This window comes from Xyrauchen texanus, chromosome 24, assembly GCF_025860055.1.
Source record: "Xyrauchen texanus isolate HMW12.3.18 chromosome 24, RBS_HiC_50CHRs, whole genome shotgun sequence".
Lineage (NCBI taxonomy): Eukaryota > Metazoa > Chordata > Actinopteri > Cypriniformes > Catostomidae > Xyrauchen > Xyrauchen texanus.
In genome coordinates, this window is record NC_068299.1 from 15,701,797 (window position 1) to 15,721,435 (window position 19,639).

The 19,639-nt window shown below is 36.3% G+C and overlaps 2 protein-coding genes across 2 annotated transcripts; both read left to right on the plus strand.

The window, feature by feature from the left end:
- Positions 1-1,641: 1,641 nt before the first annotated feature.
- scdb (stearoyl-CoA desaturase b) lies at positions 1,642-9,245 on the plus strand. The gene is made up of 6 exons (XM_052089901.1): positions 1,642-1,903; positions 2,154-2,355; positions 3,317-3,447; positions 4,123-4,328; positions 6,929-7,161; positions 7,511-9,245. Exons 2-6 carry the CDS (start codon positions 2,169-2,171, stop codon positions 7,708-7,710), a joined length of 957 nt encoding a protein of 318 aa, XP_051945861.1. The 5' UTR covers positions 1,642-1,903; positions 2,154-2,168; the 3' UTR covers positions 7,711-9,245.
- A 1,783-nt stretch (positions 9,246-11,028) lies between these two features.
- On the plus strand, positions 11,029-16,199 carry LOC127618156 (protein Wnt-8b-like). The gene is made up of 6 exons (XM_052090447.1): positions 11,029-11,099; positions 11,679-11,712; positions 12,307-12,445; positions 13,478-13,603; positions 13,912-14,054; positions 15,196-16,199. The coding sequence occupies exons 1-6, from the start codon at positions 11,029-11,031 to the stop codon at positions 15,757-15,759; spliced, it is 1,077 nt and encodes a 358-aa protein (XP_051946407.1). The 3' UTR covers positions 15,760-16,199.
- Positions 16,200-19,639: the final 3,440 nt, after the last annotated feature.

Below are 19,639 nucleotides of genomic sequence, written 5' to 3' on the forward strand. Positions count from 1 at the left end.
TGGTGTTCAGTTTATTTCCACCAGAGGCTGCAATTGTATCATTTACTTCATCTTGTGTGCTGCTGTATTTGCACATTAGAGGGGTTTTATTTTGCCCAAATCTGTGAGGGAGTTATTATAACTAACAACATTAGACATGCACTGTTCTAGGATTCAATATGAGACGGTTACATGCGACTGAGGCAGGATGAGGTAATGATTTGGATGAAAACTGTTCACAATGAATTGCATACTGGACTAGAAATAAAATTAAGTGCTCAGATTTATAAAACATTACAGGAATAGATCACACAAAAAATGTAAATTCTCTCATCATGTACTTACCCTCATGCCATCACAGATGTGTATGACATTCTCGTTTCTGCTGAACACACTCAAAGTTTTTTGAAAAATATCTCCACTCTATTGGTCGATAATGTTAATGCAAGTGAAAAGTGGCCAGAAATTTGAACCTCCAAAAAGCACACAAAGAGAGCATAAAAGTAATCCATATGACTCCAGTGGTTAAATCCCTATATTCAGAAACAATATTATAGTTGTGGGTAAAAATTATTTGAGTCCTTTTTTACCATAAATTGTCCTGCCTACCCTGTAAGTGGCGATATACATGAAGAATGTGAATCGCCAAACACAAAAAGAAGAAGAATATGAAAGTGGAGGTTTGTTGTAAAAAAGTATAAATATTTATCTGCTTCTTACCCACACCCACACCTCATTTTGCTTCTGAAGATTTGGATTTAACCACTGGAGTGGAATGGATTAATTTGTGCTGCCTTTGTGTGTTATTTGGAGCCACCACTTGCATTGAATGGCCCAACAGAGCTGATATACACACATATATATATATATATCTTCAGAAGAAAGTGATTCACATCTGGGATGGCATGAGGGTAAGTAAATGATGAGAAACTGTTCTTTTTTGAGTGAACTATTCCTGTAAGTATACTTTGGACAAGAGGCACAAGCCGGAACTGTTTTGCAGCAGACACCAAGTCTTAGTGGAAGAGTTAAAATATCTGGTTTGGGTGCAAAACACAAGCCCATTAAATAACCACAATGATTTCCCAAATTGAAACTGGAGATGAGCTCTATGTATTCTTCTCCTTGTTCCTATATATGCACCAATCTATGCTGTCTCATAATGCTGAGCCAGGTAGCAAAATGTGATCTTATTCATGGAAAATATTGTAAGATTTGCATATGAATCATATTTAAATATGAAACTGATTTGTATTTAAATGTATTATAAGGTTTCTAAAACACATTCTCAGAACTCATAATCTGCAGTGACTACCATACAAATTTAGCCTTTCATGTAGATATGCAAGAATTATAAAATGAGATTCTGCTTCAACATTTCCGATACAGATTAACACAAATGTGTCAGGCTACTCCTTAACAAATAGATATTTTGTAAATAATATAATGTTTATGCTTCTGGAAATGCAATAGGCTATCTGGATGGTCATCTTTCTATTGCAAGACTAGCATAGCACACCGCACATTTGTAAAAAAAAAAAACCTTGTGATAAAAGGGCAATAGCCTGCATATTTATTTTTATTATTATTTATTCATGAGCGTTAAAAGGCACAAGCCTTGTGGCATTGTGACCTGATCTGTGTCACTGGCTTAATTCGCAGCGAGGTTGAACAGCTGATACGTTGGCAATGAAAAAGCATGATGGCGTCCACAACATGAGCATCAGATAACCAAGGAACCAATGAAACTGGTAGAGCTAGATGATATCGTTTCAGCCTCGCCCAATTGCATCATTGTAAAGGACAAAAACCAAAAAGAAAATCAGGAGCTTGGGTGAGCAAAAAATAAATAACTCGACGAGAAAACGCAATTTTCTTCTCCCGTTTTGTCCCTGCACGCATCAATCATATTGCAAAGCAAAAGGTAAGCGCGCGACAATAGCACGAGTGGGGTTTTATTTCAGCGTGTTAGGAAACTGCGGGCTTTACAGAGAAAGAAGTCACCCATTTTTGTGCAGAATTGAAAATGCATTTGTTATGCATTGTTATTCTTTCCATGCATGGTTTGGTAAATGAGGTCTTTGTCTTTTAAGATAATGATAACGGGGTGAAAGGGTTTTCTTTCACAGCTGGCAACCGACGCTCGTGAAAATATCTACTCTTTCTCTTAACAGACGACAATAAAGAGCATGGATGCAATGGCTGAATCAACAATAACAGGAGATGTTTATGATGATGCTTACGAGACGAAAGAGGACTCAAAACATCCAGTACAAATAGTATGGAGAAACGTTATATTAATGTCTCTATTGCACTTTGGAGCGCTTTATGGACTGACACTTATTCCATCTGCTTCTGTCTCAACCCTTGTATGGAGTGAGTAATGTTAATGCTTATTCTGTGAACTGTTTGGGGTTTGTTTTAGGTCTGTTTGAATGACTGTTTATAAGCTTTTCATTATTATAATACAGTGTGAGCGTTAATTAATGTGAACATTATAGGGCTTTATTTATAATTTTTTGTCCGGATGTATTAGGTTATTCAAAAATAAATTAAATATACAACAGAGAGAGAGAGAGAGAGAGAGAGAGAGAGAGAGAGATGCAATTTGGTTTATATATATATATATATATATATATATATATATATATATATATATATATATATATATATATTATAATTAAAAGTTAATTTATGTATTTATCACAACAAAACCAACCTACATGTTGGTAACACCAAATGACTTTGATTTGGTGGACACATGTTTTTTTAATTAAGTTTATATATATATAAACTTGGATTCATGGATCGTTCCACCACATGAATGATTTTTGAAAGGTCATTACATTTAAATTTTATGAAACCAAATTTGACTCGATCACTTTTCTGCAAACTTGACACATGTGTTTTTAACTAGATGTTAAAAAGATTTCTTATCACCTCAGAACCTTATTTGGTAATGCCCTTTAATGGGTGTTTAAAAGTTTTTGGCTGTAAATGTGTCTATTAGAGAGAGAGAGAGAGAGAGAGAGAGACAGTCCTGAGAATAACTTGAAATCCTACCAATAAATAAAACTGTGCTCCACTGTTTTGTACATATTTTGCATTGCATGGCAGCATAATATTGCACCCTGTAGAACAATGAACAATTGCTGTTCAGATAGACTCTCCATTGTAAACTGAGTGAGGTCATAACAGTGCACCTTTCACTCATCTCTGGCCTAGTATCCAACATCCCTTGCAGCCTTGTCTGACAACACACAGCGAGACATTCTGTACTCTCACAGAACACAAACTTTGTTTTTATTCTGTTCTGTTTTCTCCCTTAATGTGACAGCGGGAGTGTGCTTTGTAATAAGTGCTCTTGGAGTGACCGCTGGTGCCCATCGCCTTTGGAGCCACAGGTCCTACAAGGCCTCAGTGCCATTAAGAATCTTCCTAGCAGTTGCCAACTCGATGGCTTTTCAGGTAAATGATTTTAAGTGGATGAAACAAATGCACTGCATTGAAAAAATGAAAGGACACTCTGGGTACCTTTTGGGGTCCCTAAGATGTCACACTGGCAGAGCCCTTAAGAGAGCCTCTAGGTTCCATTTAAGAGTCTCAAATATCATATTTATGTACTCAAGGGACTTTAGTATATATTTCAAGTGCCTTAAAAACCTTTCAAGCTAGGTTACTGATCGAATTGTTGACATCCTCCTGCAAGATCTTAGAGTAAGTGATAGGGTGCCTGATGGCTTTCCAGAGGGTTCCTCCAGTGTAGCATATGAGGAATCCCAAGTAGTGGGTTTAGTCAGAATCTTCCAAAGTGAATAAAGCAGTAAACTTTAATGCAGCTCAGATGGCATTATGGTTAAAGATCTGGGACAATACAGCAGCTTTCACCGTTGTACCCTTAAGCAAAGCAATTAACCCCAGGTTTCTCCACAGGTATTGTCCTTGTAATAAATGTAGAAAATCACTTTTGATCAAAGTGTCTGCCAAATGACTACTTGCAAGAATAGATAGGTTCATTATTTGTTTTGCAGCCTGTCATTCACTTCGTATTCACTTTTTATTTTGTCATGACACTACACTTCATACATTGAAATAACAATAAAACCAAATTCTTAATATATTACAACCTATCTATCCATATAGAATGACATCTATGAATGGGCCAGAGACCATCGTGTCCACCACAAGTATTCGGAGACTAACGCAGACCCACACAATGCCCGAAGAGGATTCTTCTTCGCTCACATTGGTTGGCTGCTTGTTCGTAAACACCCAGATGTTATTGAAAAAGGAAGCAAACTGGAGCTGAGTGATCTAAAAGCAGATGGGGTTGTAATGTTTCAGAGGAGGTCAGTAAGAAAGTACCATCATTTAGATTCAATTTTATAAATCTTCTTACCTACATGCAATACTGGATTAAAAAGTACAATAATTTGCATAGGCATATTATTGCACTGAAAACAAAACACAATACTAATGTAGGTGTCTCCTTTCGAAGGCTGTTGATTGGTAGGATGCATCCTTTGTAGGTAGCAGTATACCGAGCAACCTCAACTTAAAATAAGCTTTGTTTAAACGAGATGGTGTTCGTAGGACAAACAGAAACAGAATGTATCGTCGTTGCTATGACAACACACATCACTCTCCACCTTCACAAGCACTCTGAGTGAGAAGGGAATCTCATCTGTAAACTGTAGGAGAGTTAAGAAAAGAAAATAGAAATTTGTGGCTGTACTTTTATATTTACTTTATAATACTTTATTTTGAATGACATATTATTATAATTGTACATCTTATATATTTTACACCTGTCTACTGATGTACTTCATCTTAAGAATTAACATTACTTACATTTGAACATCATATTTTTGGGTAAATCTGCTTTTTTTCAGAGAATTTTGTTTTGAAGTTGACGCAAAGAATTGTGGGTTGTGAGTGCCAACAAAGGATACACCTCTTGCATCCTCAGAATTCCTGTGAAAGCAAGTCACATTTGAAGGCTGCATTCGGAGTGTCTTTCTTGCTTTTCTGAAACAAAACTCTGTAAATTATTGCCTGCGGCTGACAAATGTGATCTCTGGAGTACACAGCCTTCAAAACGAGACACAGCTAATATATACATTCTTTTTAGAGGTCCTCTCATTTATAACAACATGTCATTTTGTAATCTGCTGCCGCTTTATATTGGCCATTTAAAGGTCCAATGTTTTATGTTTCGAATGGACCATAAACTGATGTAATAGTTCTAAAGAATGCGATCAGTATCTATTGTTGGAAAACAGAACCCTATATACATTTTTGCAAAACTTTATGTACGTGTCTCCAGGTACAATCCCCTGCAGTGAAATGAACACTAGAGGCGCTACAACAACTGTGTGTTTTATCTTCTTTCACTCAAATCATGACTTTAATGGCTGAAAATGACTTTATTAATACTTATATTTCATTCTATTACTTAAGAGACTGCTGTTTCATGATATAAACACACTTATACTCTAACCTATCTTTTCAAGAATGATACATATTAATGCTTGTATTACAGACCCACCTTTATATATGTACTTATTCCAAAATGAATAGCTTGCACAGTATCTCACCTGATAGAGCATTGGACTTGGAGTCAGAGGACTGCAGTTCAAGTCTAGTCATGAAGGCTGATACGTGTCACAACAGAGTTATAGAAGCGGCACAAAATTGGGTGGTTGCTTCATAAAAGGGGATTTTTCATTTGGCTTCTGCATTTTAAACAGGTTATGTTTAGGGGTTGTTTTGGTAATGATGTCTTTTTTTAAATGTCTCATTTAAATTTTAAAACACTATTGGCTTCATTGTATTCGCTTTTGGCGCCCCCAGCTGGACATTTCACTGGAAAATATATATATGTGTGTGTGTGTGTGTGTGTGTGTGTAAGCATTTACAGTAAGGAACTTATAATGGAAGTGAAAGCGGTCAGTCTTAAATGCTAAAATACACGCTGTTTCAAAATTATAACTACAAGATGTAAACCTTACATGTGATAACATGGTTTTAGTGTGAGAAAATAATTTACTAAGCTTCAAGTGTATAAAGTGTAAAGTTACATCCAATACTGATAACCGGGTTTCATTGTCATGGCAAAGAAGTGGTAATATTGGATAATACTTTAAACAGACAAAGTTAGTAAAGTGATTTTATCACACCAAAAATTGTTAACTTCTATACTATTTATATATTGTGGCTATAGTTTTAAAACAGTGTGTTTTTTAATGTATATGGACTGGCCCTTGTGTCTTACTGTAACCGCATGTTTTTGTTTTTTTAATAAATGACAGACAAGTCCAGATTTTTGTGGAAATCAGCAGTCAAAAATACTGTTAACTGAGCTTAACTTGTGTTGAACCCAGTACATTCCATTAAAGTTTCTATCACACCTCTGTGACCTGGCCTGTTGAGAACTGCCCTCTTAAAAAGGTTCAAAATTTAGCCATAGTCAATGTGAAATAATCAATAAATGGGCACCCATGCCATCATGAATTAAAAAAAAAAAAGGTTAGGGCACATGTTTCATAGAATCAGATATTAGGAAAATAGCTGGTTAGTCAAAATTTCAAACTGTGTGTTCTGTCTGTCAGTTTACAGCTGATGTCAAATGAAAAGTTCACCCAGAAATTTAAGTTTTGTCATCATTCACTCATCCTCATGTTTCTCTAAACCCTTCTGTTTTTTCTTCTTCCATGAAACACAAAATAATATGTTAGGCAGAATTGTAGCCTCAGTTTTCATTCACTTTAATTGTATGGGGGAAAATGCAGTGAAAGGCAATGTTGACAGAGGCTAACATTCTGCTTAACATCTCATTTTGTGCTGCACAGAAAAACAAATGGCAACAAGTGCACAAGATGGTGCATAGCAGTGGCAAGATGACTATTGGAATGTTTGTTTTAAATATGTTTCATTTCTCTGTCTCTAGGCATTACAAGTTGTCGGTGGTCGTGATGTGCTTTCTCATCCCCATGTTTGTACCTTGGTTCTTTTGGGAAGAGACTCTTTGGGCAGGTTACTTTATTCCTGGTCTGTTTAGATACGCAGTGTCCCTTAATGCGACCTGGCTGGTCAACAGTGCTGCCCACATGTGGGGAATGAGACCCTATGACCACAACATCAATCCCAGAGAGAACAAGTGTGTTGCACTCTGTGCCATTGGTAGGAACCAATCTTTTCTACTTTAAAGAGCTGAACATTTCTTAAGTTAATTTAAAATCTTAAATTGTTTGCACAATTATTGCCAATAGATGTAGTTGAGATCTATATACACAGGTGGACACAGAGCCCACATTGATGCCATAATCAAACTTGATGTATTGTAACATTGTATACATTTAGTAACACAGCTTGTACACTGTCAAAATGTAATTGTATTTGAAAACAGGAAACCAAAGATATCAATTGTTTGCATTTTCACAGCTTAACACATCATTGTTTATTCAGTGTGCCATCACAAACAGTTTGCATGTGATCATGATTTAATAATATATGCATGATTTCATTTCAGGGGAAGGATTCCACAACTATCATCACACGTTCCCCCATGATTATGCTGCAAGTGAGTTTGGCAGTCGGCTGAATGCAACCAAAGCATTTATAGATATCATGTGCTTCTTTGGCCTGGCCAAGGATTGCAGGAAGGTATCTCATGAGACCGTTATGGCCCGTGTTAAACGCACCGGTGATGGCAGCCACAAAAGTGGTTGATTTGTTCAGTAAACCTAAGAAACAAAGTTATAATAAGCCAAAATATACAAACACTTTCACAACATTTCTTAGTGTGCAATGAAAATTGATATATGTATATCCTCTCTCATATGAAATAAGAAACTGCATTGAACTAATATTTCTTCTAAGAACTCTTTCCTTTTCGTGATGTGTATTGGACTGTGGGTGATGATTTTGGGTGATGGTAAAGAGATTGGAAGGATAATTATGTCTCAGTCTGCCTCAATGTTGCAGGAGAGGGTTCTTTACTAGTTAAACAGCCATGTGCCTCATTACAGCCCTCTGTCATGAATAGGTTGACCCATGTTTTTTTCTGCTGCCTACTTCATAAAGTTACATGATTTATGAATATCTTTCCAGCATGCAATGCAAGCTGCAAAATTTGGATGGCATGCTATTAATTTCCTGTATGTTGTTCACATTGAGATGATAAAAGCTTATTTCAGTCTGAAACTTAAATAAGTACAATGATCACTGAAAGAGTTTGTTTTACAGCTAAGTAGCCTATATAAGTCAGGAAAGCTGCGGTGTTTCACTGACACAGAAAATGGGCTTTGAAATCCATCTCGATTTAATTAAAAGTTGGACTTCATATAACTGCTATGATTTCTATTTAGAGTAACTGTTCTTCAGTGTGGAAAACATGCATTAAAATGTTGTGGACTATTTATCTTCTGGCATTGTTGTTAGAAACAATGGTAAAACCCTAAAATTATGCTACGTGCCAATGCAAATGTCAAGTCCTTAGATTAATGGTGCTTATGAGGAATTTCCTCCAGAAACATGAGCTGTTCATCAGAATTATTTATTTATTAATTACCAGCTAATTATGCATACAACATTATTCGGTTCCCTTGGAATTTTGTGGTCCTGTAAAATAATACCTGGCAAACGTTATGACCAGGTATAGGATGACCTCTTTTCTGCATTGAAACCTCAAAGGACTTTTTCAAGCTTTACGTGGAAAACATTCTCAGTTAATAAGTTGGGGTAACTGCAAATTTGTTTTTGGTAATTTATTCTTGTTATTTAAGATAAGAATTTGAATACTTAAATGTAGTCATTTTCAGAAAGTACAATACACTATCTTGCCCTATGCCTCAAACTATTGATCTTTAGAATTGTGGGCTAGACTCAAAGATTGGAAATGCAAAGATGATTTGTAGCAACAGAAAATAATTTTAACTTGTGGGCACATAAGAATTTTTAAATCAATATCATACAATTTATCATTAGAGGTAGGCTCTTCTGTGACAAATGTAGCGCCCTTAAAATATTCCTTCACTTAAAAATGTTTTGATAGATTGATTGTGGTGTCTCCATATGTAAAAATGATGCATTATATTTAAACATGTTTAATACATGTTTAAAAGAAGTCAACAATAATGCACTCTACTTTACAGATAAGTTATTTATACAGCGTTGACCTTTGATGTCTGGGAGACTTGATGGGCACATTTTCAAGGAATGTTGTTTCACACATGTACCAGAAATAAAATACAATTTCTAAAACTGGGACAGTTTTGCGAGTTGTGTTTTGTTATGAATGATTTGACTAATAATCTTTTTAATTGAATATAATTTGTGTATGTACATCTGAAAGTAGGCTATAGTCTCTTTTTAGAGTCTAGTCTTGCTTTTTTTTCTTTCTTTTTTCTTGCTTTGACCACAGTTTACATGGGCATGCAATATGTAAAGAAAAAAGAATACACAGATTACTCAATGTGATTCATTTGATGATCATTTTAAATTAAACGTTCATTGAACTCGTGCACGAGAGAATATCGATGCACGTGCGCCATCGATTAAAGTGAACCAAATGTTTTCAAATAAAATGTTTCTGAAAACTCTACTTCATTATTATACCACTTTTGTTAATTACTGAAAAAAACGTTCATATTTCAGTTATTTATAGCAACAAATGTAGAACGGATCACATAGGCTAAAACTGCATAGCCTTCACAAATAGGCCTAATATATATTTTAGAGCAGATTTTTTTAGCTTGTTTTGAACGACTGTTACAATAATAATAATAAATCGTTTAAAATTAAAAGTATTGTTGTAGGTTTTTAACATGTTAGGACATTTCTATTAGATTTCTTTAGCGATTTACTTATGTAAAACTATAGGATTACCTCACATTATAGGCCATAGAGAGGGGTTTAGAAATGGGGGGAAATGGTGTACTCTTTATAGTTTCAAATTCGTTTTACTTGAGTCTCGTGGAAGCCTTTCAGCTCGTAATCCAAAAACATCCCCGTGGAATCTCCAAAATAACTTTTCTAATCATAATTTGCGCACAAGAAGAAACATGGACGTCAAAGAAGCAGACCCGAAAGGTTATTAAGGGTCAGCTAAGGGCTCAACTGTAAGAAAAGGTAAAATAACAATCTAAACAGAGTTATAAATTCCTCCTGGAAAAAAGAGAAAAGTAAAGCAAACTCGCAATTTTATATTATTATCCTTTATCAACATTAATCCCAAATGTTTCTTTTAATATCTTAATCCCGTCCCTCGCTTCCATGGATTCGAGGTCTGTGATTGATGGGTTTTGATTGAAGTTTTTAAGCCTAGTAACGTTTTTATTTAAATACCGGACTGTTTTCAAAAGGTAAATAACATTTTATATTAAAAATCAACCTGCGTGATGCACTTACAATTTCGTAGTGTTACCTCTTTAAATGTTTTATATTAATTGTATTTCAATTCTCTGCCTTTTCCCCGCATGTTTTAAACAGATGTATGAGGATCCTGCCTAATTAAATGTATGAATCTAACCTGCTTTCAAAAAGTAAATATCACTTCCTAATCACTACAATTTAACACTACAAATAACATTTGTCGTTTGATCCACCAGATAATGCCAATAATCCCTGCGCGTTATCAGCCTCTGCTGTATCAAACCCTTTCATGCGGCTCTTGAAATTGAGTTTTAAGACACAGCTTTAGAGATGCCATACTGATTTCATATTAATTCACTCCAACTGTTAGCACGCAGGGAGCTCTTCCCAGCTATTTGTCCTGGAGGAGCCCAGGGTGCCCTTTTGATCATTTCAATCTCTCTCTGGTATAATAGTTCTGATTGGCTGAACGAGTAAGAAAAGGGAAAATCTTTAATTAAGCAGATAATCTCTTGCTGGGATGAGAGGAGCTCCATTTCAGAACCCCCTTGGCTCACACATGAGACCCTCAGCCTATAAATTCTGGATGGAGGTTATATAGAGCTCTTGCAGACTCCTCTGCTTTCTAAGGTGAAGAAAAGTCTGCTATCTCTGACTTTTTAGTACTCTATCAGGATGTTCATCCATTTGGAAGTTTATTATTACACTTTCATCCTGATGGCGCACATGAAGTCTTGCAGCAGTTGGTAAGTCTAGCGTTTTCTTGTTGTTTAAACAGACGATTATAGTGCTAAAATCGCGGTGGTCCATCAGTAGCTTCTCTCGAATTGGTTAAGCCTGTACATTTCGTTTAGCCTATTTATCTTTTGCATGACGTGTTTTTCTCTGGAATAAGATAAAGGTGATTGATGAAAAGATGCTTTGACCCTTGTTTCACTGGGTAGCATGCACGCGGAAAAGCCATGTAATCATTTTTAAAAGCATTTTGTAATTTGGTTTATTTATTTATTCAAAAAGTTACTTAAACTTACAAAAAATGAGTTGTTCAAAAGGTTTTCTTTCAAACTCTTTCATTATGAGACTGTAACATTACATGTAGTTTTCATTTGAGTATCTGCTTTTAAGATCAGCAGTTGTAATTACAAAAGGACAATTGGGCTAACATTTCTCTCAATTGTTAAAGATGTTAACAATGTTTTCAATATAATAAGATTACAATGTTTAACATGTACTTTCACGAGGAACATATACAAGTTCTGTCTTGCTATGTTATGGACAAGAGCTAACACTCTTATGCTGACTTAATAGGTTGAACTATCTTCCAGGTCAGTGAATAATTTCCTGATGACTGGCCCAAAGGTAAGCCAACATCTTTTTATCTCTTTTTATCTTGCTGATCCTTATCAAGGGATTGATTGTGGATTAAAGTAGTTAATGCTTAATATAAACCCTGTGGTTTATTGCAAGCAAGTGTCAAATTAAAATACAGAAGGTGCTGTATTTCTTAAACATGTCATCTGTGGATTAGGTATCGCTTGCTTCTTGGGGTGGATTGGACCGTATAGCGTTCACACACTTGAGCTCATTCACAATGTGAAGTTATGAGGACTTATACTGAGTGGCCAGGAAAGGGGCCTTTGGTGGGTGGTCAGCAACCTAGCCACCTGTGAGAGAACTTGTGGTGCTGTTTCTCCAAAACCATTTGAGACATATTAGATTGTATGTACAGTTTCAGCATGAAATATAGATCCTTGTTTTGTGTGGGTTTCTGACCAGAGTCTGAGCTCTTACTTCTTTGGAGGGAAACCTTTAACCATACTTTCGTACATATCTAAAATTAACTGTAAAATATTTATTTATATTCAAAATAATTATTAATATTACCTTTTGTAACCACTTCAATTAGAGTGTGTATTTCATCAAATAAATTTGGCCTGGTTTGCTTTGTTTCAGGCCTACTTGATCTACTCCAGCAGTGTGGCCGCAGGAGCTCAGAGTGGGATTGAAGAGTGCAAGTATCAGTTTGCGTGGGACCACTGGAACTGTCCAGAGAGGGCTCTTCAGCTCTCCACCCACAGTGGACTCAGAAGTGGTGAGAACTATGGACCTCAGCTGACATTAGATCATATATTTCTGTGAAATAGTTTTGCTTAGATTTTGGATCTAATTTTCATTGCAATGTAATCATGTGCGTGGACTTACTCAAAGCTCAGCTGTAACATTTACAAACACAGCATCTAAAACAAACACAATGATCCTGTTTAAACCACAGAGAAGCCTCTCCCAATGTCGATGTGGCTGAAAACACTGCATTCTTGGGTCAATTAAACCTGGTCTGTTAATAGGCAAATAGAAAAGCTACCAAGGGTATATTGTGCACCAGAGCGAGTGAGTGAAATGGACGCCCTCTCAAGTCAAAGGGTGTGGGTCAAAGGTTTGCCTCAGACTCTTTTCATTATGCATTCCTCAAGTGCCAAAGAGGGGACCTGTTGCAGTCCTGTGCAGACTCCAAACTGACCATCTAAGAGAGTAGACCAATAATGCTACTCTATCTTTGATGCAAAGTGTCAAAAGCCATCCCTACGGAGATGGATTGTAATATCTCTTGACACATATTTTAGTTAAAAGTAGAAATAATACAAAGGCTAATATAAAAAATAAAATGATCAAATTAGGTATTTTACAGATTTATATAAATCACCTAATGAGTAAAACATTTTATAATTTTTTTTTTTTTAAAGTGACTACTTGTAAATTAACTCTCTAAATTACTTTATTCAAGTAAATGACACTCACATACTATCATTTACTCACCCTCATATATTTCCAAACCCCTTATAACTTTCTTTCTTATGTGGAACATAAAAGATGTTAGGCAGAATAGTAGTCGCAGTCACCATGCACTTTCATTTCATTTTTTTTTTTTCGTTCAGTGTAAATGTATAGTGTCAATAGGCACATCTCCATCAACAACTCTGATGACAAAATTCTGTTTTGGGTGAACTATCCTGCAGAGATTTATAGAATTTGGTGAACTATCCTGCAGAGATTCATAGAATTTGGCTAGATCAATAAAAAAAAATTATAACCAGAGCAAAAATGTTGTTGTTGCTTCTTTTCACAGCAAACCGAGAGACAGCATTTTTCCATGCTATTAGTTCTGCTGGAGTCATGTACACCCTCACCAGGAATTGCAGCCTCGGTGACTTTGACAACTGTGGGTGTGATGACACCAGGAATGGCCAACGAGGTGATAAACTGAAATTCAACACTGGATGATTTTTATTGTTATTAATATTATTATTATTATTATAGTTGGTGGCAAGTCAATTAGCATTATAAGCATGTCTAGAAAATTATGTGCAACATATAAGTAGAAATCTATACTTGATTGAATTTAGACTGTCAAAAAGTAATTCTATGAAAGGATAGAATAAGATTTGACGTGTTAAACATTAAACATAAATCACAGCATAGAGAAAACTATGCATACAATGCCACACTGTATTGTAATTGTGTATAATATACTTTATTGTTTATCATGCTGTTTTGTCTCAGGTGGCCAAGGATGGCTATGGGGAGGTTGCAGTGATAACGTGGGATTTGGAGAGGCAATCTCCAAGCAGTTTGTGGATGCGCTGGAAACCGGACAGGATGCACGGGCTGCAATGAACCTGCACAACAATGAAGTAGGACGCAAGGTACTAGAAGTCATGTTTGTGCTTTGGACAAAGTCTCCAAATCTCTTACCCTTTAGCCTTCAAGAGGACTGTGGATTGAGTTGGGATAGCTGGGGTCTTTGCACTTGCACCATGAGATGGGGCCCAAATTTCAAGCTTGGCCACCAACAGATTGTAGGGTGCCTTTTGAATAATTTTTCAGTGCTTCTAATGATAGCTTACCACCCAAGAGTTTCTTTCACAACCTTATAAGCAAGGTGCCACTCGTTCTCCCAATAGAGTGTGCGTTGTACCAGAAGGGCCTATTTACAGCCTGTGAATGTCCTTTATGACAAGGCCTTATCTTGAGATTCTTAGGATCAGTAGTGCAAACTTAATTAGACGACCTAGGGGTCCACACATTACAAAGGTTCTGTATTCTGTTGCTTCCCAAATAAGTGTTTAGTTTTATTCTTGCAATAAGGATCTTACATTTATGTTGGGCTTTGTTGTACTTGAGAGAGCCACAGGGATCACAGCTATGTGGCTCAAGTGCTCTTTGTTTATCCTGTCTATACCCCGTCTGCAGGTTTTGTTAATTCATTGGCACCTGGAGCATCATTGTAACTGAAAAAAATGTGAAAGAATTCTTTTTCACTTCCTCTTCAATGGACTTCCACTGGGTCTGCCCATGACAGAAAACATGTTGATAATGGCTATGCAAAATAAACACACCCCTTTCCTGTGCCGAACAATCTGTCTCAATGTGAAACCCTGATTCTGCGTCTTATGTGGAGCAAATGCCTCCCTGAGAAAAGAGGCATTCCTTCTTTAAAGGACAGCTGGACTTTCAGCTGAAGTCAGGAATTATTGTATGGGCACCTAAAAGGAGAAAAACCCAGGCTTGAACCTTGAACCTGTTCCTCTTAACTCAGAGTTTCCTTCTGCTTTTTTCAAGTGGAGGTTTTCGGATGTATAGCCTGTCTAGTAAAGAGCGCATTGTATGTTTAAACTGATGAGTTCAATCCTAATTAGAATGTTTTTAAAGATGAATATTTGCCTCTAGAATACATGAATGAATGACAAATGTAAGCCCTTCATTCTGAATGAACCGTTGAATGAAATGTGTTCTCCACAGAAGCACATTGACAATTCTTTAACGTGAGAAACTCTCTTCACTCAGGCAGTAAAAGGAACCATGCAGAGGACATGCAAGTGCCATGGAGTGTCTGGCAGCTGCACCACACAGACCTGCTGGCTGCAGTTGCCAGAGTTTCGAGAGGTGGGCAACTACCTAAAGGAAAAATATCACAGGGCTCTGAAGGTAGACCTGCTGCGTGGCGCAGGAAACAGTGCGGCCAGCCGTGGAGCGATTGCAGAGACCTTCAGCTCTATCTCACGTAAAGAGCTGGTGCATTTGGAGGATTCCCCTGACTACTGCTCGGAGAACCGCACTCTGGGTTTGCCAGGCACAGAGGGTCGTGAGTGCTTGAGGAAGGGCAAGAATCTAAGCAAATGGGAGAAGCGTAGCTGCAAGCGACTGTGCGGAGAGTGCGGTCTTGCTGTAGAGGAGCGCAGGGCTGAGACAGTGTCCAGCTGCAACTGCAAGTTCCACTGGTGTTGTGCTGTCAAATGTGAGCAGTGCCGTAAAACTGTCACCAAATACTACTGTGTGAAGAGGACCAAACGGGTCAAGAATGAAAGTTCCAGCCATAGGAAAAGCTATCGGATAAAGAAGAAGTACTAGAGATGTCCTGAACTGTTTGCAGTGGTGGCCTAGCAGATAGTTATGCTAGCAGATGCATCTGTCCCAGAAAACACCCTTAGCTTGTAAATTAAAGAACTTGTGATCTCTAAAGTTTCAACTGAACATTAATGGAGAAAATCAGAAAAATAAGAATGCTTTAATGGAAGCCAGGATCTCCAGAGCTGATAATATAAACACCTCAGTTAATGTAAGATTCATTTAAAGCGTTTCAAAATCCCTCTTATTCATCTTTCTACATTTTATACATTATAAGCACAATATAGCACAATAGACTGTAAATAACCCATTTCCTAGATAATTTATTGGAATGATCAAACACAAGGTGTTTTGAATTCATCATTGGGCCACATTTGGAATCATTTCTTGCTTAATGTTTTCTCGTCTGTTTCATTCTGTTTTAGCATTCCTACAATAGTTTTCTCCTGAGAATATATATGAACTGTAAATAAGAAGCACTTTGTATATTGTTAATTTATTGCACAGATACTATAGTGCTGTTTTTCTATTATAGTTTCTTTCTATGTTGCCTTTTTTTAAATGACTTTCATAATTAAAGATATGTAATCTGTATTGTTTTATTAATGTTTTCCCTAATTTACATAAAATGAATGCATCCGAATTAATCTGAGCCACTTGCTGTTTATGTAGTAAAACATCCTCTCTAAATTTCCGTGCTAATTTATTTTCTCCTAAATAAATGTGCTTCACAATAACAACAAAATCAACACAACAAGTGGGAATTTAAAATCCCTGCATGGTGATTGAAAATAGAGTCTATTTGCTTAATCATTAAATTATGTTATTAACAAATTTTACTCATAATTATTAAACTCATCAAGAATGAAAGACCAGAACTGAATTAACTAAACTCAAATTATTATTATTGGTTAGATCTACTTATTGCATTGTCTTCAGCATATATTACTTTTCTTTTTGTATTCTTCAGCTTAATGTCACATAACCCTTGGGGCAGACTGACAATGAGAGAGAGCATTTAATTATAGTCTTCCTTCCTTCACGCCTCTCTCAATTTCTTCTTTAAAAATGCCTCCTTTTCTGTCTTTGTAATCCTCAAAGCACTCCCAATGTTTTTGCGCTTGGATGTTTCTTTACTGTTTAAGACTAGTTTAATTAACTTTGTTGAGACAGAGGGAAAACATGAACCAAGTCGCCCCGCAAATCATTTAGCGTCTAATTTTGTATGCTAATCTCCTTTTTCATGCCACCATCTCTGGAGAAAAAAAAATGTTGGGAAAACTTCATGTAGCCTGTGTTGGGCTTCCTGTGGATGTTTTATTCCAGGCCCACCTATTTGGCTCTTTTCAGGCCTCTAGGGCCTTCCTTTACTCGATTTAACAATGAATGGCGAGCTAATCAGCTCCCTCTGAAATGCACTGCTGCTGAAGATGCTAATCCCCCTCTCCTCCTCCTTCAATGGGCTGTCGCCTTCAAAAGGACTTTGGGAAAAGGCTTTGCATGGATTCACACTGTTTGCTGAATAGAAGTTAGTTCAAGTATTGTACCCAGACAAGTAGGGTTTATAAACAAATACTTGCCAGCAACCGTCCCATCTGCGAGAGTGCCAACCCTGCAGTAGGGCCTACAGCACAGTGACAAAACTGTGGCCCTTTAAAAGTTGACTAAAAAAACGAATTAAAAGTCTGTTTATTGGGGACAGTTTGTACTGACGTAGTCCTCTTTGCTCAGGTTTCAATGAAGCACCTTATTGACATCTTTATGAAATCGAGATCAAAATAAAAACTCCCTATTTACATCTTGCTAATCATGTGGATTTGAATTCTGTCAAATTAGATAGTGAAGGCTAGTCATGCTCTGCCTTGGCCATCACAGACAGTATTTCATTGAGACTATTAATTTCTATATTAAATCAACTTTTTTAATACTAAAAAATTGTATATTATTACTTTTCAATATAATTTTTATTTTGTCAAATCAAATAAGAAAAAGTCAACATATAACCTAATACAAAAATACCAAATGTGACTGTTGAATATCCTTATAAACACATGGCAAGTATTATATGGTTAAACAAATTTCTACGTCATGTCAAACTCTTTCCCCAGATCTGCCCCCTTCTAAAACATGACTGAAATAGCATACATATCATGCACTCAACTGTTTATGTTGCTGAGCCATGATATCAAATATAAATATTGCCAACTCATCTTGTGCTTTGTCAAGTGGTAATACATCTACAGAGGTGAATCTTTCATGGGTTGAAAACTCATACCCCAGTTGATTCAACCTTAAACCCTCTGCTAAACTTCCGGTTTTCATGCGGTAAATTGAAATCAGGGTCATGACTGGATGGTTGGCCTTGCCATGAGTGATTTGCATGGGTCATGATTTTGAGGTGGCGGACAAAGGAAGAGAACAAGATTAGACTTTGTCATGTCTGGCATTTCCCCATCTCAGCTCAAAGAGTGTTTCACTTTGAAATGTGTAATAAAATACATATTATTTTATGTGTTAATAAAACTATCTATAATATAAATAGAGATGATGCTAGAGATGATTTAGAAAACACAAAAGCATGAGAGTAAAAGATGTTCAGCTTATTATATAATATTGCACACATTTTCTTGGTTACTCAGTTCCCTCAGCTGACAGAAATGATGGTACAATCCACAGAGATTGGGAAAATTATATTTAATGGCTCTGAGAAACCTTGACTAATAGGATTTTTGACTTAAGGCATCTGGGAATAACATCAAGAGGTGGCTAAGGCCAGCATGGGTGTAAGTGTAGCCGTGGGAGGGAAAGCACTATTTGTCTTCTCTCTTTGACATTCCCTACTTTGAACAACAATTGGTTCACATGACTTTCCTATCAGAAGATACAGGCCCAATCACTCCACTAATTCCCAATCAAGTACTTCTGTTAAGATAAACTATCATTCAAGTGCAGTCACTCGATAAATGTCCATAAAATGTCAGCTATGTTGTAGACTTTGCAGAGGCGCCAGACTATTGAAACTAACAGGTGCGTCATGAGAAACATTTGGCACAATAGTTCCATCTGCTGGTGAACATATTAATGCAACGGACATGAACAATTGTTTCTTTTTTGATATCTTGCGCCCCACAATTTCCACTCATTTCTTTGAAATATTGTATCGTTTAATGATTAATAGTAGCGATTGCAATTCAATTAACATTGTTTAATATATACAGCATATATGATAAAGGCCAAACTGATAAAGATCTTGAGGAACTTCTTAAAGGAAGCTTAATTGACACGTTAAGTCCTTTTTTTATTATAAATTCTCCTCCCTGCCCAGTAGGTGGTGATATGCACAAATATTGCAAATGACCAAAAACAAAATAAGAAGAATGTGAAAGTGAAACATTCTGTTAATGTTAAAAAATGATTTAAACATTGATCCGTTTGAGACCTATAGTCCCTTCAATGGGATGTACTATTGTTTAAAGTGTTTTGAAACATTCTGAGGACAAAACATTGAATGAAACCATCTTTAAAAAAAATTCAAATATCTGTTGACAACAAACTCAACAAAGAACAATTTGTGAATATTATGATGTGATCTGAGATCTTTATATGGCTTCATACAGCGCAGGAAGTTGGGGAGACTGAGTCTATACTTCAGAGATATTGATTATTTATGTTGTTATTTATGCACATGTTAACACATTTCACACATTAGAGCAAAGTAATATATCTTTGAAGAGTTTAAGATTGAGGCTTTCAACAATTTCTAATATTGTGCCTCCCTCTTGTGGACAACATTGATGCTAAATCCTGCATCTGTCCTTTACTGTTAAATAAACTAATAATTTTGATGTATTGCTGACAACATCAAATTGTCCTTGTGTACATG